This window comes from Macaca mulatta, chromosome 1, assembly GCF_049350105.2.
Source record: "Macaca mulatta isolate MMU2019108-1 chromosome 1, T2T-MMU8v2.0, whole genome shotgun sequence".
Classification (NCBI taxonomy): Eukaryota; Metazoa; Chordata; class Mammalia; order Primates; family Cercopithecidae; genus Macaca; species Macaca mulatta.
Genome location: NC_133406.1, coordinates 111,565,163 through 111,583,740, shown reverse-complemented (window position 1 = coordinate 111,583,740; position 18,578 = coordinate 111,565,163). Strand labels below are relative to the sequence as shown.

At 41.5% G+C, this 18,578-nt stretch overlaps 1 protein-coding gene, 1 long non-coding RNA gene, 2 other non-coding genes and 1 pseudogene across 11 annotated transcripts in view; 3 read left to right on the top strand and 2 right to left on the bottom strand.

Moving 5' to 3' along the window:
- The window catches only part of ASH1L (ASH1 like histone lysine methyltransferase), a 231,212-nt gene that overhangs the window by 64,483 nt on the left and 148,151 nt on the right, over positions 1-18,578 (bottom strand). For 6 of the 8 annotated variants that reach the window (XM_028828155.2, XM_077942333.1, XM_077942316.1 and 3 more), the window contains one exon: positions 13,136-13,315. The exons of the other annotated variants lie outside the window; for them this stretch is intronic. In XM_028828155.2, coding sequence (XP_028683988.1) covers positions 13,136-13,315 — 180 coding nt within the window. The remainder of the gene's footprint in view (positions 1-13,135; positions 13,316-18,578) is intronic. 8 annotated transcript variants of the gene reach the window in all.
- On the top strand, positions 4,239-9,467 carry LOC144338655 (uncharacterized; annotated as a pseudogene).
- LOC144330960 (uncharacterized) lies at positions 10,610-13,708 on the top strand. Its single transcript, XR_013397695.1, has 2 exons — positions 10,610-11,786; positions 12,844-13,708. It is a non-coding gene; the product is annotated as an uncharacterized LOC144330960 (long non-coding RNA).
- LOC114675452 (small nucleolar RNA U13) lies at positions 12,951-13,053 on the bottom strand. Its single transcript, XR_003726460.1, has one exon. It is a non-coding gene; the product is annotated as a small nucleolar RNA U13 (small nucleolar RNA).
- Positions 16,732-16,835, top strand: LOC114674919 (U6 spliceosomal RNA). The gene has a single exon (XR_003726015.1). It is a non-coding gene; the product is annotated as a U6 spliceosomal RNA (small nuclear RNA).

Genomic DNA, 18,578 nt, shown 5'->3' with positions numbered 1-18,578 from the left:
ATACAAAAATTACCTGGGTGTGGTGGCGCACACTTGTAATCCCAGCCACTCAAGAGGCTGAGGCTGGAGAATTGCTTGAATCCCGGAGGCTGAGGTTGCAGTGAGCCGAGATTGCGCCATTGTACTATAGCCTAGGCAACAAGAGCGAAACTCCGTCTCAGGAAAAAAAAAAAAAAAAAAAAAGAAAGAAAGACTGCCATCATAAAAGACATTATGAAGACAATCTTTTTTTATTTATTTATTTCTTGAGACAGAGTCTCACTCTGTTGCCCAGGTTGGAGTGCAATGGCATGATCTTGGTTCACTGCAACTCTGCCTCCCAGGTTCAAATAATTCTTGTGCCTCAGCCTCCCGAGTAGCTGGGATTACAGGTGCCAACTACTGAGATTACACCATGCCTGGCTAGTTTTTGTATTTTTAGTAGAGACAGGATTTTATCACGTTGGCCAGGCTGGTCTCGAACTCCTGACCTCAGGTGATCCGCCTGCCTCAGCTCCCAAAGTATTGGGATTACAGGCGTGAGCCACGGCACCTGGCCAGTTTATCTTGATAATTCATAAAAACAGGTAATAAACATGATGTGCTTTAGGAAAATAGTAAATGATTTTTAATTTACTCTCATAAATTTATTAAGATTAATATTTAAACAAGTATAAAATTATTTAGTACCAAATAACTAGAGGAAAAATAGGATCAAAATCATACTGACAGGGAAAGAAAAACTGTCTTGGATTTAAAACAAAGTTCCAGTAAAAACAATATATTTATAAAGACTGCTATGATCTGAGTCTATTAATATAAATCTAGGACTATAACATAGATGCACTTAAACACAGCGTAACTGACACAAATGTAGATATATGTAAAAGCACTTTATAAACAGCAAAGGAGAATACAAACATAACTTAATAGATGTAATAAACGTTGCTCATAGAAACTGTTCTGGATAGAAATATAAAGTCATTTGTCATTTGATAGTGATACATTCTGACAAATGCTGTGTGAACATCATAGAATATACTTACACAAACCTAGATGGTACAGCTTATAGGTCCTAGGCTACAAACCTGTTTAGCATGTAACTGTACTGAATACTGCAGGCAGTTGTAACACAATGGTAAGTATTTGTGTATCTAAACATTTCTAAACATAGGAAAGACAGAGTAAAAATATGGTGGCAAACGATAAAAAAAGGGTACACTTTATAGTACAGAGTACTTACCATGAATGGACCTTGCAGGACTGGAAGTTGCTCTGGGTGAGTCAGTGAGTGTGTGGTGAATGAATGTGAAAGCCTAGGAAATTACTGTACATTGTACAAAAAAATGTACAAAAAAGCCAAAATGCTAGGAAAGCTATGACATCGCTAGGTGATAGGACTTTTTCTTTCTTTGCTTTTTTGAGACAGGGTCTCATTCGGTCTCCCAGGGTAGAGTGCAGTGGCAAGATCTCAGCTCACTGCAGCTGCAGCCTCAACCTCCCAGACTCAAGTGAACCTCTTGCCTCAGCCTCCTTGCCCTCTGAGTAGCTGGAACTACAGGTGCATGCTACCACGAAGGGATAGGATTTTTTTTTTTTTTGTAGACACAGTGTTTCACCAAGTTGCCCAGGCTGGTCTTCAACTCCTGGGCTCAAGCGACTTGCCTGCCTCAGCCTCCCAAAGTGCTAGGATTACAGGTGTGAGCCACTGTGCCTAGCCTATAAACTTTTCAGGACAAAATTTGGCACTTAATCCATTTTGAAATGTCTATCTTGGGTAAATATGAAATTGATGAACCAAAACAATTTCCTCATATTTGTTACCACATGAGAGGGCAGATGCATTTAAATCTCTTTAAGGAGATTTTAAGTCATAGATATTTTAGTAACTATACGTAGAAAATGCTGCTGGGTCCTACAAGGCATCCAAGTTGAACGAAGGGTGGCCCTAGCCATAAGAAGCTTACAATTTGGTGGAAAAACAAGTACGTATGCAGATACCTAGATTACCTATCAGAATGTGATAAAACTTTGAGGCTGGAAGCAGTGGCTCACGTATGTAATCCCAGCACTTTGGGAAGCTGAGGCAGGCAGATTACCTGAGGTCGGGAGTTAGAGACCAGACTGGCCAACATGGCTAAACCGTATCTCTACTAAAAATACAAAAATTAGCCAGGCGTGGAGGCACCTGTAATTGCAGCTACTTGGGAGGCTGAGGCATGAGAATTGCTTGAACACAGGAGACAGACGTTGCAGTGAGCCGAGATTGCACCACTGCACTCTAGCCTGGGTGATAAAGTGAGGTTGTCCCACCCCAACCCCCCGACCCAAAAAAAATGTGATAAAACTCATGACACTACTTACTAGGAGAAGATACTAAGTTCTACAAAAGGAGAAAGAAAAGTAATTGTAATTAGGAAAGAATTAAGAAAATTTATTTGAAAAGATAAATGGGATTTTGACAAGGAAAAGTGAAGTAGGGAAGGTAGTTCATACTACACAGAGCAGACATCTAGGATAAACCCCAGGAGGAAAGTATACGATGGAGGAAGTAAAGAAAATGATCAGATGTGGCTAAAGGAACAAGTATTTGAGGACTATGACTGGACAAATAACTAGAAAAATAGGTTATACAAGATGAGGGTGGGACTTAAATATTATACAATGATTCTGCAGGAAGTAACAAGGTTTCAAAGGAATCTGGGCAGGGAATAATGACCCCAATGAGGACATATGCTGGGCATGGTGGCTCACACCTGTAATCCCAACACTTTGGGAGGCTGAGGCAGGCAAATCACGAGGTCAGGAGATCGAGACCATCCTGGTTAACATGGTGAAACTCCGTTTCTACTAAAAATACAAAAAATTAGCCGGGCGTGGTGGCATGCACCTCTAGTCCCAATTATTTGGGAGGCTGAGGCAGGAGAATCACTTGAATCTGGGAGGCAGAGGTTGTAGTGAGCTGAGATCGCACCACTGCAATCCAGCCTGGGCGATAGAGTGAGACTCTGTCTCAAAAAAAAAACAAAAAACAAAAAAAAGAGGACATACTACTTCTAAAGAGGAAGAGTCTTACAGGAGTAATTCGTCTAAGGTCACAATATAGTGACTGTGGAGTAAGACATTAAATAGTATTTTGAATGCTTACTTCATGTATGGAAAGCATTTTACCACTGATAACTGAGTACCAGGCACTATTTATCATTGCCATTTTAAAGCTGAGGACACTGAGGATCAAGGGTTGTTGCCCAAATCAATAACTTGCCCAAATTCATATAACTAGTAACTGATGAAGCTAGGATTTGATAAATTCTATAGCCACAAATGACAATTCTATTCTACATTCCACTGGCAGTTAAACTTTTTTGAAAATACTATTTTCATAAATTACCTTTCTAAAGATGTTAACATTTCTCTCAAAACAATCTATCAACCAATGTACAGTCTACTTTCTGGAACAGATTTATTTTGCTAATTTTACTTAGATAAACATAAATTTACATATTTCAGCATAACCAACTATTTACATGGAGAGACAGTCCAGACCCATACAAAAGATAAATTAAGATCATACCAGCGTTTGTTGGGTGTGTTGGCTCACGCCTGTAATCCCAGCACTTTGGGAGGCTGAGTCAGGCAGATCACTTGAGGCAAGGAGTTTGAGACCAGCCTTGGCCAAGAAGGTGAAACCCCGTCTTTACTAAAAATACAAAAATTAGCAGGGCGTAGTGGTGTATGCCTCTAATCCTAGCTGCCCATGAGGCTGAGGCATGAGAATCGTTTGAACCGGGGAGGAGGAGGTTGCAGTGAGCTGAGATCGTGCCACTGCACGCCAGCCTGGGTGACAGAGTGAGACTGTCTCAAAAAAAAAAAAAAGTTGTTAAAAAAGATTATCACGAGGTCAGGAGATCGAGACCATCCTGGCTAACACGGTGAAACCTCGTCTCTACTAAAAAATACAAAAAAAAAACTAGCCGGGCGAGGTGGCGGGAGCCTGTAGTCCCAGCTACTCGGGAGGCTGAGGCAGGAGAATGGCGGGAACCCGGAAGGCGGAGCTGCAGTGAGCTGAGATCCGGCCACTGCACTCCAGCTTGGGCGACAGAGCGAGACTCCGTCTCAAAAAAAAAAAAAAAAAAAAAAGATTACCAGTGGCCGGGTGTGGTGGCTCATGCCTGTAATCCTAGCACTTTGGGAGGCTGAGGCGGGCGGATGACTTGAGGTCAGGAGTTCAAAACCAGCCCGGCCAACATGGTGAAACCATGTCTCTATTCAAAATACGAAAATTCAGAGTCTCAAAGAAGCAGACTCTCTCTGTTGAAGACTTGAAGAAACAAGCCACCAACCATGAATTACACAACTGCAAAGAAATGAGTTTTACCTACATCCATGTGAATCTGGAAAACAGCACCAGCCTCAGATGGTACCTTGATTCTAGTCTTACGAAACACAGAACAGAGGACCTGACTAAGCCAGAACTAAACTACAATTCTAGGGAATCTGTGAGATAATAAATGGATGATATTTAAGCTGCTAAATTTGTGATAATTTCTTCAACAGCAATATAAAATTAATACACGTGTGCATGTACATTTTTTTCATTCCATGGTACTGAAAGGGGCTAGAAGCATGGCATCATAGCAATAACAAATACCCTAGTAGCAAAAAGCACATGAAAAATTCAGATTTTGACTTCTAAATAATAATCCTCACTAAAAGGAACCAAAGCTCCTTGAGGGAAATAGTTGATTCCAGATGCAGGCCAAAGAAAGAACAAGTAAAGTCTGATAAACAACAGCAGAAAAGTAAACCAAAACAAAAAACTAGATCCTCACTACGCAAACAGCAGAAAGCAGGGAAGTGCTCAAAGATGAGTAATCTGAAGACACGTATAAAGGAAACAGGGGCCAGTTTAAAGGGCACCTGTGGTAAAACCAGAGAATTTTGAGTAGTTTCCTATAAAATGCTAATAGATTATAATATATTCAATTTTATGCCAAGCATGATAGCTTATGCCTCCTAGCACTTTGGGAGGCTGAGGCAGAAGGACTTCTTGAGCCCAGGAGTTGGAGTCAAGCCTGGGCAACATAGGGAGACCCTGTCTCTGGAGAAAAACAAACAAACAAACAAAACCATTCAAACAAACAAAAAATTCATGTGTCTATATGGTATTCAAACAAAACAAAACAAAACAAGAGAGTTTATGCAGAAAAAAAAAGAGAAGCTCATCTTCACTAGAAAATGTCAGCTAAAAAATCAAGAAATAATGGAATTATAAGATTTTCTGTTTTTTCTCTTTCTTCTTTTTTTTTTTTTGGGACGGTGTCTTGCTCTGTTGCCCAGGCTGGAGTTTAGTGGCGCAATCTCAGCTCACTACAACCTCTGCTTCCTGAGTTCAAGTGATTCTCCTGCCTCAGCCTCCCAAATAGCTGGGACTACAGGTGCATGCCACCAGGCCTGGCTAATTTTTACATTTTTGGTAGAGACGGGGTTTCACCACGTCGGCCAGGGTGGTCTTGAACTCCTGACCTCAGTCGATCTGCCTCTCAAAGTTCTGGGATTACAGGGGTGAGCAACTACACCCGGCAAAAATTGTCATTTTTCAACCATCAATGTTATTACTAACTTAGAAAAAAAAAATTAATGGATGATTAAATGTTAGATTAAAAAAACTGATAGAGAACAAGCCATAGCCTTAAATATCAACCCATGGTTTATGTACCAATTACAATGGAAAAAAATGTATCTTTACAATGAAAAGATTTGGTGGATACCACCTTAACTAAATAATCAAACATGGCACCATCAACTCTGGGACAATAAGTGGGATGCAAAAAGAAGTATAAAGTATCACATATATAATATTCCTGCTATGATTTTTAAATTTTAGTTTTATTTATTTTTATTTTTGTAGAGACTGGAACTCACTATGTTGCCCAGACTGCTCTTGAACCCCAGGCCTCAAGTGATCCTCCAGCCTCAGCCTCCCAAAATGTTGAGATTACAGGCATAAGCCATCTCTCCCAGACCTCTGCCAAGACTTTTTAAACCTAAATCTAATCACGAAGATAGGATCAAAGAAATCTAAAATGAAGGGCATTCTAAAAGACAACAAAAGCCTGAGGTTTGTTTTTTTTTTTTTTTTTTTTTAAGACGGAGTCTCTGTCGCCCAGGCTGGAATGCAGTGGCGCTATCTCGGCTCACTGCAAGCTCCACCTACCGGGTTCATGCCATTCTCCTGCCTCAGCCTCCCGAGTAGCTGGGACTATAGTCGCCTGCCATCACACCCGGCTTATTTTTTGTATTTTTAGTAGAGACGGAGTTTCATCATGTTAGCCAGCATGGTCTCGATCTCCTCAACTCATGATCTGCCCACCTTGGCCTCCCATAGTGCTGGGATTACAGGCATGACCCACCACGCCTGGCCAAGCCTGAGCTCTTAAAAACTGGTCGATCTTGGCCAGGCATGGTGGCTCAGACCTGTAATCCCAGCACTTTGGGAAGCTGGGGCGGGCGGATCACTTGAGGTCAGGAGTTTGAGACCAGCCTGGTCAATATGGTGAAACCCTGTCTCTACTAAAAATACAAAAATTAGCCAAGCATGGTGGTGGGCACCTGTAATCTCAGCTACTTGGGATGCTGAGACAGGAGAATTGCTTGAACTCCATCATAAAACAACAACAAAAAAAGTTTATATTATTTTCTCTTTCTTTTTTTGAGACAGGGTTTCAAAAAAACGCTATGTCACTTAGGCTGGAATGCAGTGGCATGAACACAATTCACTGCAGCCTCGGACCCCTGGGCTCAAGTGATCTGCTCATTTCAGTCTCACAAGTAGCTGGGACTACAGGTGTGCACCACCACTCCTGGTGTATTTTTACTTTATTTATTTATTTATGAGGCAGAGATTTGCTCTGTCACCCAGGCTGGACTGCAACGGCGCAATCTCGGCTCACTGCAACCTCTGCCTCCGGGGTTCAAAGGATTCTTCTGCCTCAGCCTCCCAAGTAGCTGGGATTATAGGCGCCTGCCACCATGCCCAGCTAATTTTTGTATTTTTAGCAGAGACAGGGTTTCGTTATGTTGGTCTGACTGGTCTTGAACTCCTGACCTCAAGCAGTCCACCTGCCTTGGCCTCCCAAAGTGTTAGGATTATAGGCGTGAGCCACTGCGCCTGGCCTGAATTCTTAAATTTTTAGTAGAGACAAGGTCTCACTATGTTGCCCAGGTTGGTCTTGAACTCCTGGGCTCAAGCAATCCTCCAGCTCCAGCCTCCCAAAGTGCTGGGATTACAGGCATGAGCAATTGCATCTGGCCCACTTCATTTTTATTCTATTGTATGATATTACAATAGTAGATACACGTCAGTATACATTTGTCAAAACCCATAGAATGTATACCACCAAGAGTGAACCCTAAAGTAACTACAGACTTTGGGTAATAATGGTATGTCAATGTAGGTACATGGATCATAACACATGTATCACAACGGCATGGTGCAATAGTGGGCAGGTTGTGTGTATGAAGAACAGGGTGTATATGAAAACTCTGTACTTTCCACTCAATTTTGCTGTGAAACTGAAACTGCTCTAAACATAAGTTTATTACTAAAACTACTAACGACAAAGTAGCCAGCCCACAATAATATCCTGGCTTGACATCTTTCAAGAATGCATACATATACTAAACTGACCAATGTTCTTAAAAATGCTTAAAGAATAAACCGTTTTCTTCCTACTTATTTCTGTGAGAGGAAGAGCTAGTTCTAACATAAATAAAGTGATATTTCAGTCCATTTTCAGATCAAATATTTTGTATGACCAGAGACACTTATAAATCACTGATATAAGAAATCAAATTACATCAAAAGATCATCATCTTCCATTTTTAAATCTTTAATCAAGAAAAAGCACAAAAGTAAAAAACAGAAGTGTGGTGTTATGACATATATAAATATAAATATATATATATATAGGTTTTCATCCATGGTTCCTGGCTCTTAACTCCCATAGTCCCTGTTATAATGTTGGGACACTTTAAGTCTCGGGAGCGGGCCTCAGGAGATAGAATCTCTCTCTGACCTTCTCCTGTCTTCCTTTCACCTACCTAAGGCAGGACTCTAATCTGATTGTGGGCTAAGAAAACTCTCATTCCAGAGAGGGTCCTGCCCCATACCCTAGAGAAAGGAATGTGACACAGAGAGATCAAGAAGTCTAGACAGGACATGCTGGGTTTACATCCTGTACATTTTGTCCAATCACATTTCTACATGGCTGTCAATGACGCCTATGAAGCCTCCATAAAAAATCAAAAAGAGGCCAGACACAGTGGCTCACGCCTGTAATCCCAACACTTTGGGAGGCCGAGAAGGCTGGATCACCTGAGGTCAGGAGTTTGAGACCAGCCTGGCCAAATCCCATCTTTACTAAAAATATAACGATTAGGCAGGGTGTGGTGGCTCACACCTGAAATCCTAGCACTTTGGGAGGCCGAGGTGGGTGGACTGCCTGAGTTCAGGAGTTCGTGACTAGACTGGCTAATATGGTTGTAGAGAAAAGAAAGAAAGATCAGACTGTTACTGTGTCTAGTAGAAAGGGAAGACATAAGAAATTCCATTTTGACCTGTACCTTGAAAAATTGCTTTGCTGAGATGCTGTTAATTTGTAACTTTGCCCCAGCCACTTTGCTCCAACCTTGTGCTTACAGAAACATGTGTTGTATGGAATCAAGGTTTAAGGGCTCTAGGGCCGTGCCTTGTTAACAAAAGGTTTACAAGCATTATGCTTGGTAAAATCATCGCCATTCTCTAGTCTCAATAAACCAGGGGCACAATGTACTGCAAAAAGCCGCAGGGACCTCTGCCTTGGGAAGCCAGGCATTGTCCAAGGATTCTCCCCATGTGATAGTCTGAAATATGGCCTCGTGGGATGAGAAAGACCTGACCATCCCCCAGCCCGACACCCGTAAAGCGTCTGTGCTGAGGTGGATTGGTAAAAGAGGAAAGCCTCTTGCAGTTGAGATAGAGGAAGGCCACTGTCTCCTGCCTGCCCCTGGGAACTGAATGTCTTGGTATAAAACCTGATTGCACATTTGTTCAATTCTGAAATAGGAGAAAAACTGCCCTATGGCGGGAGGCGAGACATGTTGGCAGCAATGCTGCCTTGTTATTTATTACTCCACTGAGATGTTTGGGCAGAGAGAGACATAAATCTGGCCTACGTGCACATCCAGGCACAGTACCTCCCCTTGAACTTAATTATGACATAGATTCTTTTGCTCACATGTTTTCTTGCTGACCTTCTCCCTATTATCACCCTGCTTTCCTACCACATTCCTCTTGCTGAGATAATGAATATAATAATCAATAAAAACTGAAGGCACTCACAGACCAGTGCCGGTGCAGGTCCTTGGTATGCTGAGTGCCAGTCTCCTGGGCCCACTGTTGTTACTATATACTTTGTCTCTGTGTTTTATTTCTCTTCTCAGTCTCTCACCCCACCTGACAAGATATACCTACAGGTGTGGAGGGGCAGGCCACCCCTTCACACGGTGAAACCCTGTCTCTACTAAAATACAAAAAATTAGCCAGGCAAGGCGGCGTGTGCCTATAGTCCCTGCTATTCAGGAGGCTGAGGCAGGAGAATTGCTTGAACCTGGGAGGCAGAGGTTGCAGTGACCCGAGATGGTGCCACTGCACTCCAGCCTGGGCGACAGAGCACGACTCCGTCTTAAAAAAAAAAAAATTAGCTGGGCATGCTGACAGGTGCCTGTAATCCCAGTTACTCCGGAGGCTGAGGCAGGAGAATCACTTGAACCTGGGAGGCAGAGGCTGCAGTGAGCCAAGATCGTACCATTGCACTCCAGCCTGGTTAACAAGAGCGAAACTCCATCTCAAAAAACCAAACAAACAAAAACACAAAAAACAAAATTCAAAAAGAAAGGTTCAGAGAGTTTCTGGATAGCTGAATATGTGGAGGTTCCTGGAGGGGGTGTGCCTAAGGAGGGAATGAAAGCTCCATGCTCCTTCCCCAATGTATGTCTTCATCTATATCTTCTGCAATATCTTTTATAACAAACCAGTAAATGGAAGTACATGCTTCCTTGAGTTCTGTGAGCCATTCCAGCAAATTAGTCAAACCCAACTTGAACCTGGTTGGTCAGAAGTTCTGGAGAGCCAGAGTTGTGACTGGTCTAAGGGAGGGTGGCAGTCTTGGGAACTGAGCACCCAACCTATAGGATCTGACACTATATTCAGGAAAACAGTGCAGAATTGAATTGAAGGACACCCAGCTGGTGCCTATTGCTTGGCGTACGGGAAAACCCTCATACCTTTGGTTACAGAAGTCTTCTGTGTTTTGTTTTCTTTTTTTAATTTTATTTAAAAAAATGTTTTTTTAAAACCAGCAGTTTGCTCTTACAGACTTCTTTGCTGATGGTTATTGTGATGTGACAGCAGAGGAAAAACACCGTCTGAGAGGTTTTCCCTAAGCAAGAAATAAAACTTGAGTTTTATTTAGCAGAAAAGTTGATAATTATATTTCTGCTCTATTTAGCAGACTCTGTTCCAAAATTATGACTGAATTAGATGTGTCCCAAAGTGTAGTTCCACTTTCTCATTTCTGCTGACAGAATGTTGATTTTTTTTTTTTTTCCTTAACAGCTATTATCACCTAGAGTAATGACCATTATTTCCAAAACCTGTCTTATGGCTAAAGTGTGGCTATGCAATTTAAACTGTAGCCTAAAAATTTATATAAATGTGAGTTTGAAGTTTTCTTACAAAGAAGGAGCATGGGCTGGGCACGGTGGCTCACGCCTGTAATCCCAGCACTCTGGGAGGCCAAGGAGGGCGGATCACCTAAGGTCAGGAATTCAAGACCAGTCTGGCCAACATGGTGAAACTCTGTCTCTACTAAAAATACAAAAAATTAGCTGGGCTTGGTGGCGGGCACCTGTAATCCCAGCTACTCAGGAGGCTGAGGCAGGAGAATCGCGTGAACCCGGAAGGCAGAGGTTGCAGTGAGCCGAGATCCCACCATTGCACTCCAGCCTGGGCAACAAAAGTGAAACTCCATCTCAAAAAACAAACAAACAAACCAGAAAACAAAAAACAAAGAAGGAGCATGCTTTTTCTCCTCCTTTTCTGTCTGTAACAAACATAGCATGGCTGGACTCTAGTAGCTATCATGGAACATGAAGCAATCTTAGGAATGCATAATTAGTACTGAGATAGAAGGAAAAAAAAGGAGCCTCGGTCCCTGAAGACATTGTGAAGGTACTTCACAACTTCTCTTAAATTAAAAAAATAGTGCCTATCTTTTTAAAGTCTTGGTTATTTGAGATGATTTATTATTATAATTAGCTAAACTTAAGCTTCATTAGTAAAATGTTTTCATGACCTAAGAAGCACGTACAGAGTATAAAAATTTTGTGATACCTACCTCAGTGACAAATCAATAAAAATCTTTTAAATGCAAAGTAAAGTGGCATGGTTTACATGTCAATTACTTTACCACCACCAAATGAGATGTATCTCTAAAATCTAAGGTTTCCTCTTTCAATCTTATTCGTCTTTTTGTCTAAATTCAGATATTCATGACTTTTTGATAGAAACTGAGAGAGATTTTGCCACTAGTCATTCATTCCATTTATTTTCCACCCTGCTACTGGAGTTATCTTAAATAAACCTACGCCTTTCACATCCATCCCCCCAAACTCATTTTTGATTTCCTATAGCAAAATAGCATAAATTTTTTTTTTTTTTTTTTGAAATGGAGTTTCGCTCTTGTTGCCCAGGCTGGAGTGCAATGGTGTGATCTCGGCTCACCACAACCTCTGCCGCCCGGGTTCAAGCGATTCTCCTGCCTCGGCCTCCCAAGTAGCTGGGATTACAGGCATGTGCCACCACACCTGGCTAATTTTGTATTTTTAGTAGAAATGGGGTTTCTCCATGTTGGTCAGGCTGGTCTCAAACTCCCAACCTCAGGTGATCCACTCACCTCGGCCTCCCCAAGTGCTGGAATTACAGGCATGAGCCACTGCTCCCATCCAAAACAAAATATCTTAAAGTTAACCAAACATCTCAAAGTCCATGGTTATATGTCCCTTATCATATAATGCTTATTTACCATAGGGCCACTACATTTCAGAACCCTAAACTTTCCAAGTTGTTTTGATACATGAAAACTCTGTATCCTAGGATGTGCCTTTTTACAAACTGTTCTGACTAGAATATCCTTCTCCATCTGGTAAAATACTACCAAACCTCTAAATCCTAACTCAACCAGAAAATATTTCTTAATTGATGATAATTTGCTATCCCTCTGATGCTTTAAAAATTCTCAGAGTGCTTATTAAGTTGTAATCTGCCAAGATAATACGAAGTTCTTAAAAGCAAGGCAAATATTTTATTCACCTGACAAAATTCATGGAACACAGCGTCCAATCAATAAAAAATAAAGTCACCAATATAAAAAATGAAGTCACCAATATCATTTTAGTTAGAGCCATTTTTTGCTTAAGTTAATAAGAAAAGCATCCTTGGGGCTGGGCGCTGTGGCTCATGCCTGTAATCCCAGCACTTTGGGAGGCTGAGGCAGGTGGATCACGAGGTCAGGAGACCTAGACCATCCTGGCTAACATGGTGAAACCCCGTCTGTATTATAAATACAAAAAATTAGCTGGGCGTGGTGGCAGGGCCTGTAGTCCCAGCTACTCAGGAGGCTGAGGCAGGAGAATGGTGTGAACCCTGGAGGCAGAGTTGGCAGTGAGCTGAGATCGCGCCACTGCACTCCAGCCTGGGTGACAGACCGAGACTCCATCTCAAAAAAAAAAAAAAACGCGTCATTAGAATCTCAATCTAGTAAGGCAGAGAGAAGATTATGATCAGAAAGACAATTAGTCTCATACAACATAAGACAGTACAGTGAACACTGATATTTGTGTATATTACTTTTGTATGGATTTTCCCCCCACATCAGAAAGGGTAATGTATTGACCTTAACACAAAGTTTGAGGGAGGCGTACCTCACACGAGCACAAAAACACAATCATCATGCTTATTAAATACAAAAGAATCTATATTGTTTTTTGATAGTCAAAGTATTTTTTTCAAACGTGGAAGAAAAAGGGATGTTAGCTAATAGGTACTACTACTTACTCTGTAGTTTTGTAAACGTCAGAATACAGCCCTGCTTTCTGATACTTCTTCTTTGGGGGACGTGGGGGCTTCTTTTCCCTTGGGATGAGAGAAAGCACAGGCTGCAAGGTACTTTCAGGTTCAGGAGGTTTAGCTGGGGTTTCAGGAGGACTGGGAATCTCAACTGGTGCTTCATTAAAGCTAGAAAGAGAAGTTTAAAGATAATTTTATTGTGAAAAAAATGTTTTCCTACAAATAATTGTCTGCTAAAAAAAAATCACAGCAATTAAAAAAAGAGATACAGGGACTTCCTTATCTGGCCATGTTTAAGTAACTGGTACGAGACTTCACCTGACAAGAAGTAATAGAAATATGGTAATCTACTAGATGCTTAGAGAAAACTTTATTTTATTTTAGTTTTTGAGTCGCAGTCTTGTTCTGTCACCCAGGCTAGGGTGCAGGGGCACAATCTTGGCTCATTGCCTCCTGAGTTCAAGTGATTTCTTCTGCCTCAGCCTCCCGAGTAGCTGGGATTACAGGGGCACGCCACTACGCCCAGCTAAGTTTTGTATTTTTAGCAGAGACAGGGTTTCACCATGTTGGCCAGGCTGGTCTTTAACTACTGACCTCAAGTGATACGCCCGCCTCGGCCTCCCAAGTGCTGGGATTATAGGCATGAGCCACTGTGCCTTGCATGAGAAAAATTAAAAGACGATTATTATCAGATACTGGACAACAGTGAGTGCAGCACTGTGATCCCTGAGAAATCTGAAAAAAATGCGGTGAGTTACACAACCACCTTGCCTTTCTTTTCTGTTTTTCTTTTTGTTTTTTGAGATGGAGTCTCACTCTGTTGCCCAGGTTTGAGTGCAGTGGCACAATCTCGTCTCACTGCAACTTCTGCCTCCTGGGTTCCAGAGATTCTCCTGCCTCAACCTCCTGAGTAGCTGGGATTACAGGCACCTGTCACCACATCTGGATGATTTTTGTATTTTTAGTAGAGACAGGGTTTCACCATGTTGGACAGGCTGGTCTCAAACTCCTAACATCAGGTAATCCGCCCACCCAAAGTGCTGGGATTACAGGCATGAGCCACTGCGCCCAGCCCCACCTTGCCTTTCTTTTCTTTTCCTTCCTTTTCCCTTTCCCTTTTTTTTCTCTCTCTCTCTGTCTTTCTTTTTGTGAGATGGAGTCTTGCTCTGTTTCCCAGGCTGGAGTGCAGTGGTGTGATCTTGGTTCACTGCAACCTCTGCCGCTGGGCTCAAGTGATTCTCCTACCTCAGCTTCCTGAGTAGCTGGGATTACAAGCACGTGCCACCACACCCAGCTTATTGTTCTTTTTGTATTGTTAGTAGAGATGGGGTTTCACCATGCTGCCCAGGATGGTCTTGAACTCCTGATCTCAGGTGATCTGCCCACTTCAGCTTCCCAAAGTGTTGGAATTACAGGCGTGAGCTATCACACCCAGCCCACGCCTTGCCTTTCTAAGAATGACTGCGGTACAGAAGTAGAAACCAAGCAGAGAATGGCCAAACTGATATATCCCTTGAAAAGGGATATATCAGAGTACACAGGGACTGAGATAGCTGGAATTTGTGGAACTGAGTATCAGAATGGAAAAAGCTACAGAGAATTATAACTCTAGAAATCTAACTATGGGTGTCTCTTTCAGTATACTGCTAAACACTACATTGTGCATGTGAAGGGTAAAATTCCATATGGCTGAACAAAGAACTACCAGAAAACTGTAACCTGAGCAATTCACACAACTCACACATGATGGCAGATACTCAGATTCCATTAGGCAAAGTAGAAAGACATTGTTCAACAATAGGGGACATTAAACAGTAAGCTTAGAGAGTAATGTTATCCACTGTTAGAGGGCTTAATTATCCTGACATAAAGACCAGCCTTGGCCGGGCGAGGTGGCTCAAGCCTGTAATCCCAGCACTTTGGGAGGCCGAGACGGGTGGATCACGAGGTCAGGAGATCGAGACCATCCTGGCTAACACGGTGAAACCCCTTCTCTACTAAAAAAAAAATGCAAAAAACTAGCCGGGCGAGGTGGTGGGCGCCTGTAGTCTCAGCTACTCGGGAGGCTGAGGCCGGAGAATGGCGTGAACCCGGGAGGCGGAGCTTGCAGTGAGCTGAGATCCGGCCACTGCACTCCAGCCTGGGTGACAGAGCGAGACTCCGTCTCAAAAAAAAAAAAAAAAAAAAAAAAGACCAGCCTTAGCTAAGTTTAAAAACAATATTCATGAGAATCCAAACTGATCCATAAGTAACTTAACTGCCTACCAAAATAAAATTGAATATTTGTAAAGGAAACCAACAAAAACCAGACATACAATAATGCGACATCACAATGTCTTGCATCCAATAACAAATTCCTACATATGTCAAAATGCAGGAAAATGTGAACCAGGAGAAAAATCATTCAGTAAAAACAGCAATAGAAATAGAAATCACAAAGACAGAAAAGAAAATAACTTTGAGGTACTACTCTACAAGCATAAATCAGGAATTTAGAAGAAAATACAAAGATAATGAGGAGAGGAATGGAAGACTTAACAACAACAACAAAAGGAATATTGAGAATTGATAAATACCAAATCTGAAATGAAAAACTGGAGAGTACTTAACAGCAAATAAGGTACTGGAGATCAGTGAACTTGAAGACAGCAATAGAAACAACACAAACTGACACACAGAGATTAAAGGAAAGAATAAATTAGTAGAGAATATAATACTAACAGAATCTTAGAATCTCAGGAAAGGAGAAAACTTACTACTAAAAACAACTGAACACTTGGAAAACAACAAAAACCAGATATACAATGATGTAACGTTCACAACATAAAAAATTCACAATGAAAAAAATTGAGAATTATGGCTAAAAAGTTTCCCAACTTGATAAAAAGTATAACCTCAGAGTTAGAAGAAACTAAGCAAACCACAGGCAGGATTTAACAAATAAGGTACAGTATATCATAATAAACTTGCTAAAAACTACTGATGAAGAAAACAAAAGAAGCTAAAGAGGCCGGGTGCAGTCCAGCATTTTGGGAGGCCGAGGCGGGCGGATCACAAGGTCAGGAGATCGTGACCATCCTGGCTAATATGGTGAAACCCCGTCTCTACTAAAAATACAAAAAAAAAAAAAAATTAGCCAGGCATGGTGGCGGGCACCTGCAGTCCCAGCTATTCGGGAGGCTGAGGCAGGAAAATGGTGTGAACCCGGGAGGCAGAGCTTGCAGTGAGCTGAGATCGTGCCACTGCACTCCAGCCTGGGAGGCCAAAAACAAACAAAAAGAACAGCTGAAGAAAAAACACATCTTATAAAAAGGGGCAAAGCACAGTAGCTTAAGCCTGTAAACCCAGCACTTTGTGTGTCTGATGCAGAAGTATTGCTTGAGCCCAGGAATTCAAGACCAGCCTGGGCAACATAGCAAGACCCGTTTCTTAAAAAAAAAAAAAAAGTTTAGATATCATATCCAAAACAATGCAAACCAGAAGACAATGTAATGACATCTAAGAGTGCTAAAAGGAGAGGGAAAGGGGAAGCTTATCAAAATAGAAATCTAAGTCAAACAAAAACATTAAAAAAAATAAAAGATGTGCTTGATTCAGTAGGACATACACTAAAATTGGAACAATACAGAGATTAGCATGGCCCTGGTGCAAGAATGACATGCAAACTTGTGAAGTGTTCCATATTTTTAAACAAAGCATTTTACTTAAAAAATAATACAGGTGATTCTTGTTCCAGACAAAAAAATGGAACAGATGTATATCTACCTCTCATTTTACTAAGTACAACTAAAAGCTCTGGAAATTATCTATAATATAAACATAAGCAAACGTATTGGCAATGACCAGGCAGGAAGTTTCCCAGATACTTGATTTGCCTCATATGTACAGGTTAAATTGAATAAAGTTTCCCTATTATTAAGGACAAGGCAAATATATAATTTCATCATATATGTTCAGTATCATAATAGAGGTCCTAGCCAGCGCAACAAGGCCAGAAAAAGAAAACAACATTGAAAAGGAAGAATTACAAACTATCTCTACTCGCACATTATTTGACTGTCTATATAAAAACACCCAAAGACTCTACAAAAGAGAAAGTACTACAATTAGTGAATTACACAACAATGTTGAGGAATCCAAGGTCAAATTCAACCGTATTTCTATGTTCTATCAATGAGAAAATTGAAATCAAAATTAAACAATGCTACTTACAACGATAGAAAAGTAGCCAGGCAGGGTGGCTCACTCCTATAATCCCAACACTGTGGGAGGATGAGGCGGGCAGATCACCTAAGGTCAGGAGTTTGAGACCAACCTGGTGAACATGGTGAAACCCTGTCTCTCCTTAAAATACAAAAATAAGCTGGGTATGGTGGCATGCACCTGTAGTCCCAGCTCCTCAGGAAGCTGAGGCAGGAGAATCGCTTGAACCCAGGAGGTGGAGGTTGCACTGAGCCAAGATGGCAGCACTGCACTCCAGCCTGGGCAACAGAATGAGACTCCATCTCAAAAACAAACAAACAAAAAAAACAAGAAAAGCATTAAATGCTTAGATACATATCAAACAAAATAATACAGAACTATAATTTCTTTATAAATTTATAAGTATAAATTTAAAAGAAAACCAAAATATAAATCTAACCAAATACATGCAGTACATAAGAGTATAAACAAAACAATGAATTAAAAAAAAAAAAAAAAAAAAAGGCCAGGCACGGTGGCTCATGCCTGTAATCCCAGCACTTTGGGAGGCCGAGGCAGGTGAATTACTTGAGGTCAGGAGTTCGAGGCCAGCCTGGCCAACATGGTGAAACCCCATCTCTAAAATATAAAAATTAGCCGGGCATGCTGCTGGGCACCTGTAACCTCAGCTACTCAGGAGGCTGAGGCAGGAGAATCACTTGAGCCCAGGAGGTGAAGGTTGCAGTGAGTCAAGATCGCTCTACTGCACTTCAGCCTAGGTGACAGAGCAAGGCTCCATCTCAAAAAAAAAAAAAGAAAAGAAAAGAAAAGAAAAAAATCAAAAATCAAAGATAATCTAAAATAAATGGAGTGATATACCATGTCCATGGATGTCCATGGAATGAAACACTGAGTGTCATTAAGATGGCAATTTCTAGGCCGGGTGCAGTGACTCATGCCTGTAATTTGAGCACTTTGGGAGGCCGAGGCGGGAGGATCACAAGGTCAGGAGATAGAGACCATCCTGGCTAACATGGTGAAACCCCGTCTCTACTGAAATACAAAAAATTAGCTGGGCGTGGTAGCAGGCACCTGTAGTCCCAGCTACTCGGGAAGCTGAGGCAGGAGAATGGTGTGAACCTGGGAGGCAGAGCTTACAGTGAGCCGAGATTGAGCCACTGCACTCTAGCCTGGGAAACAGCGAGATTCCATCTCAAAAAAAAAAAAAAAAGAAAAAAAAGATGGCAAT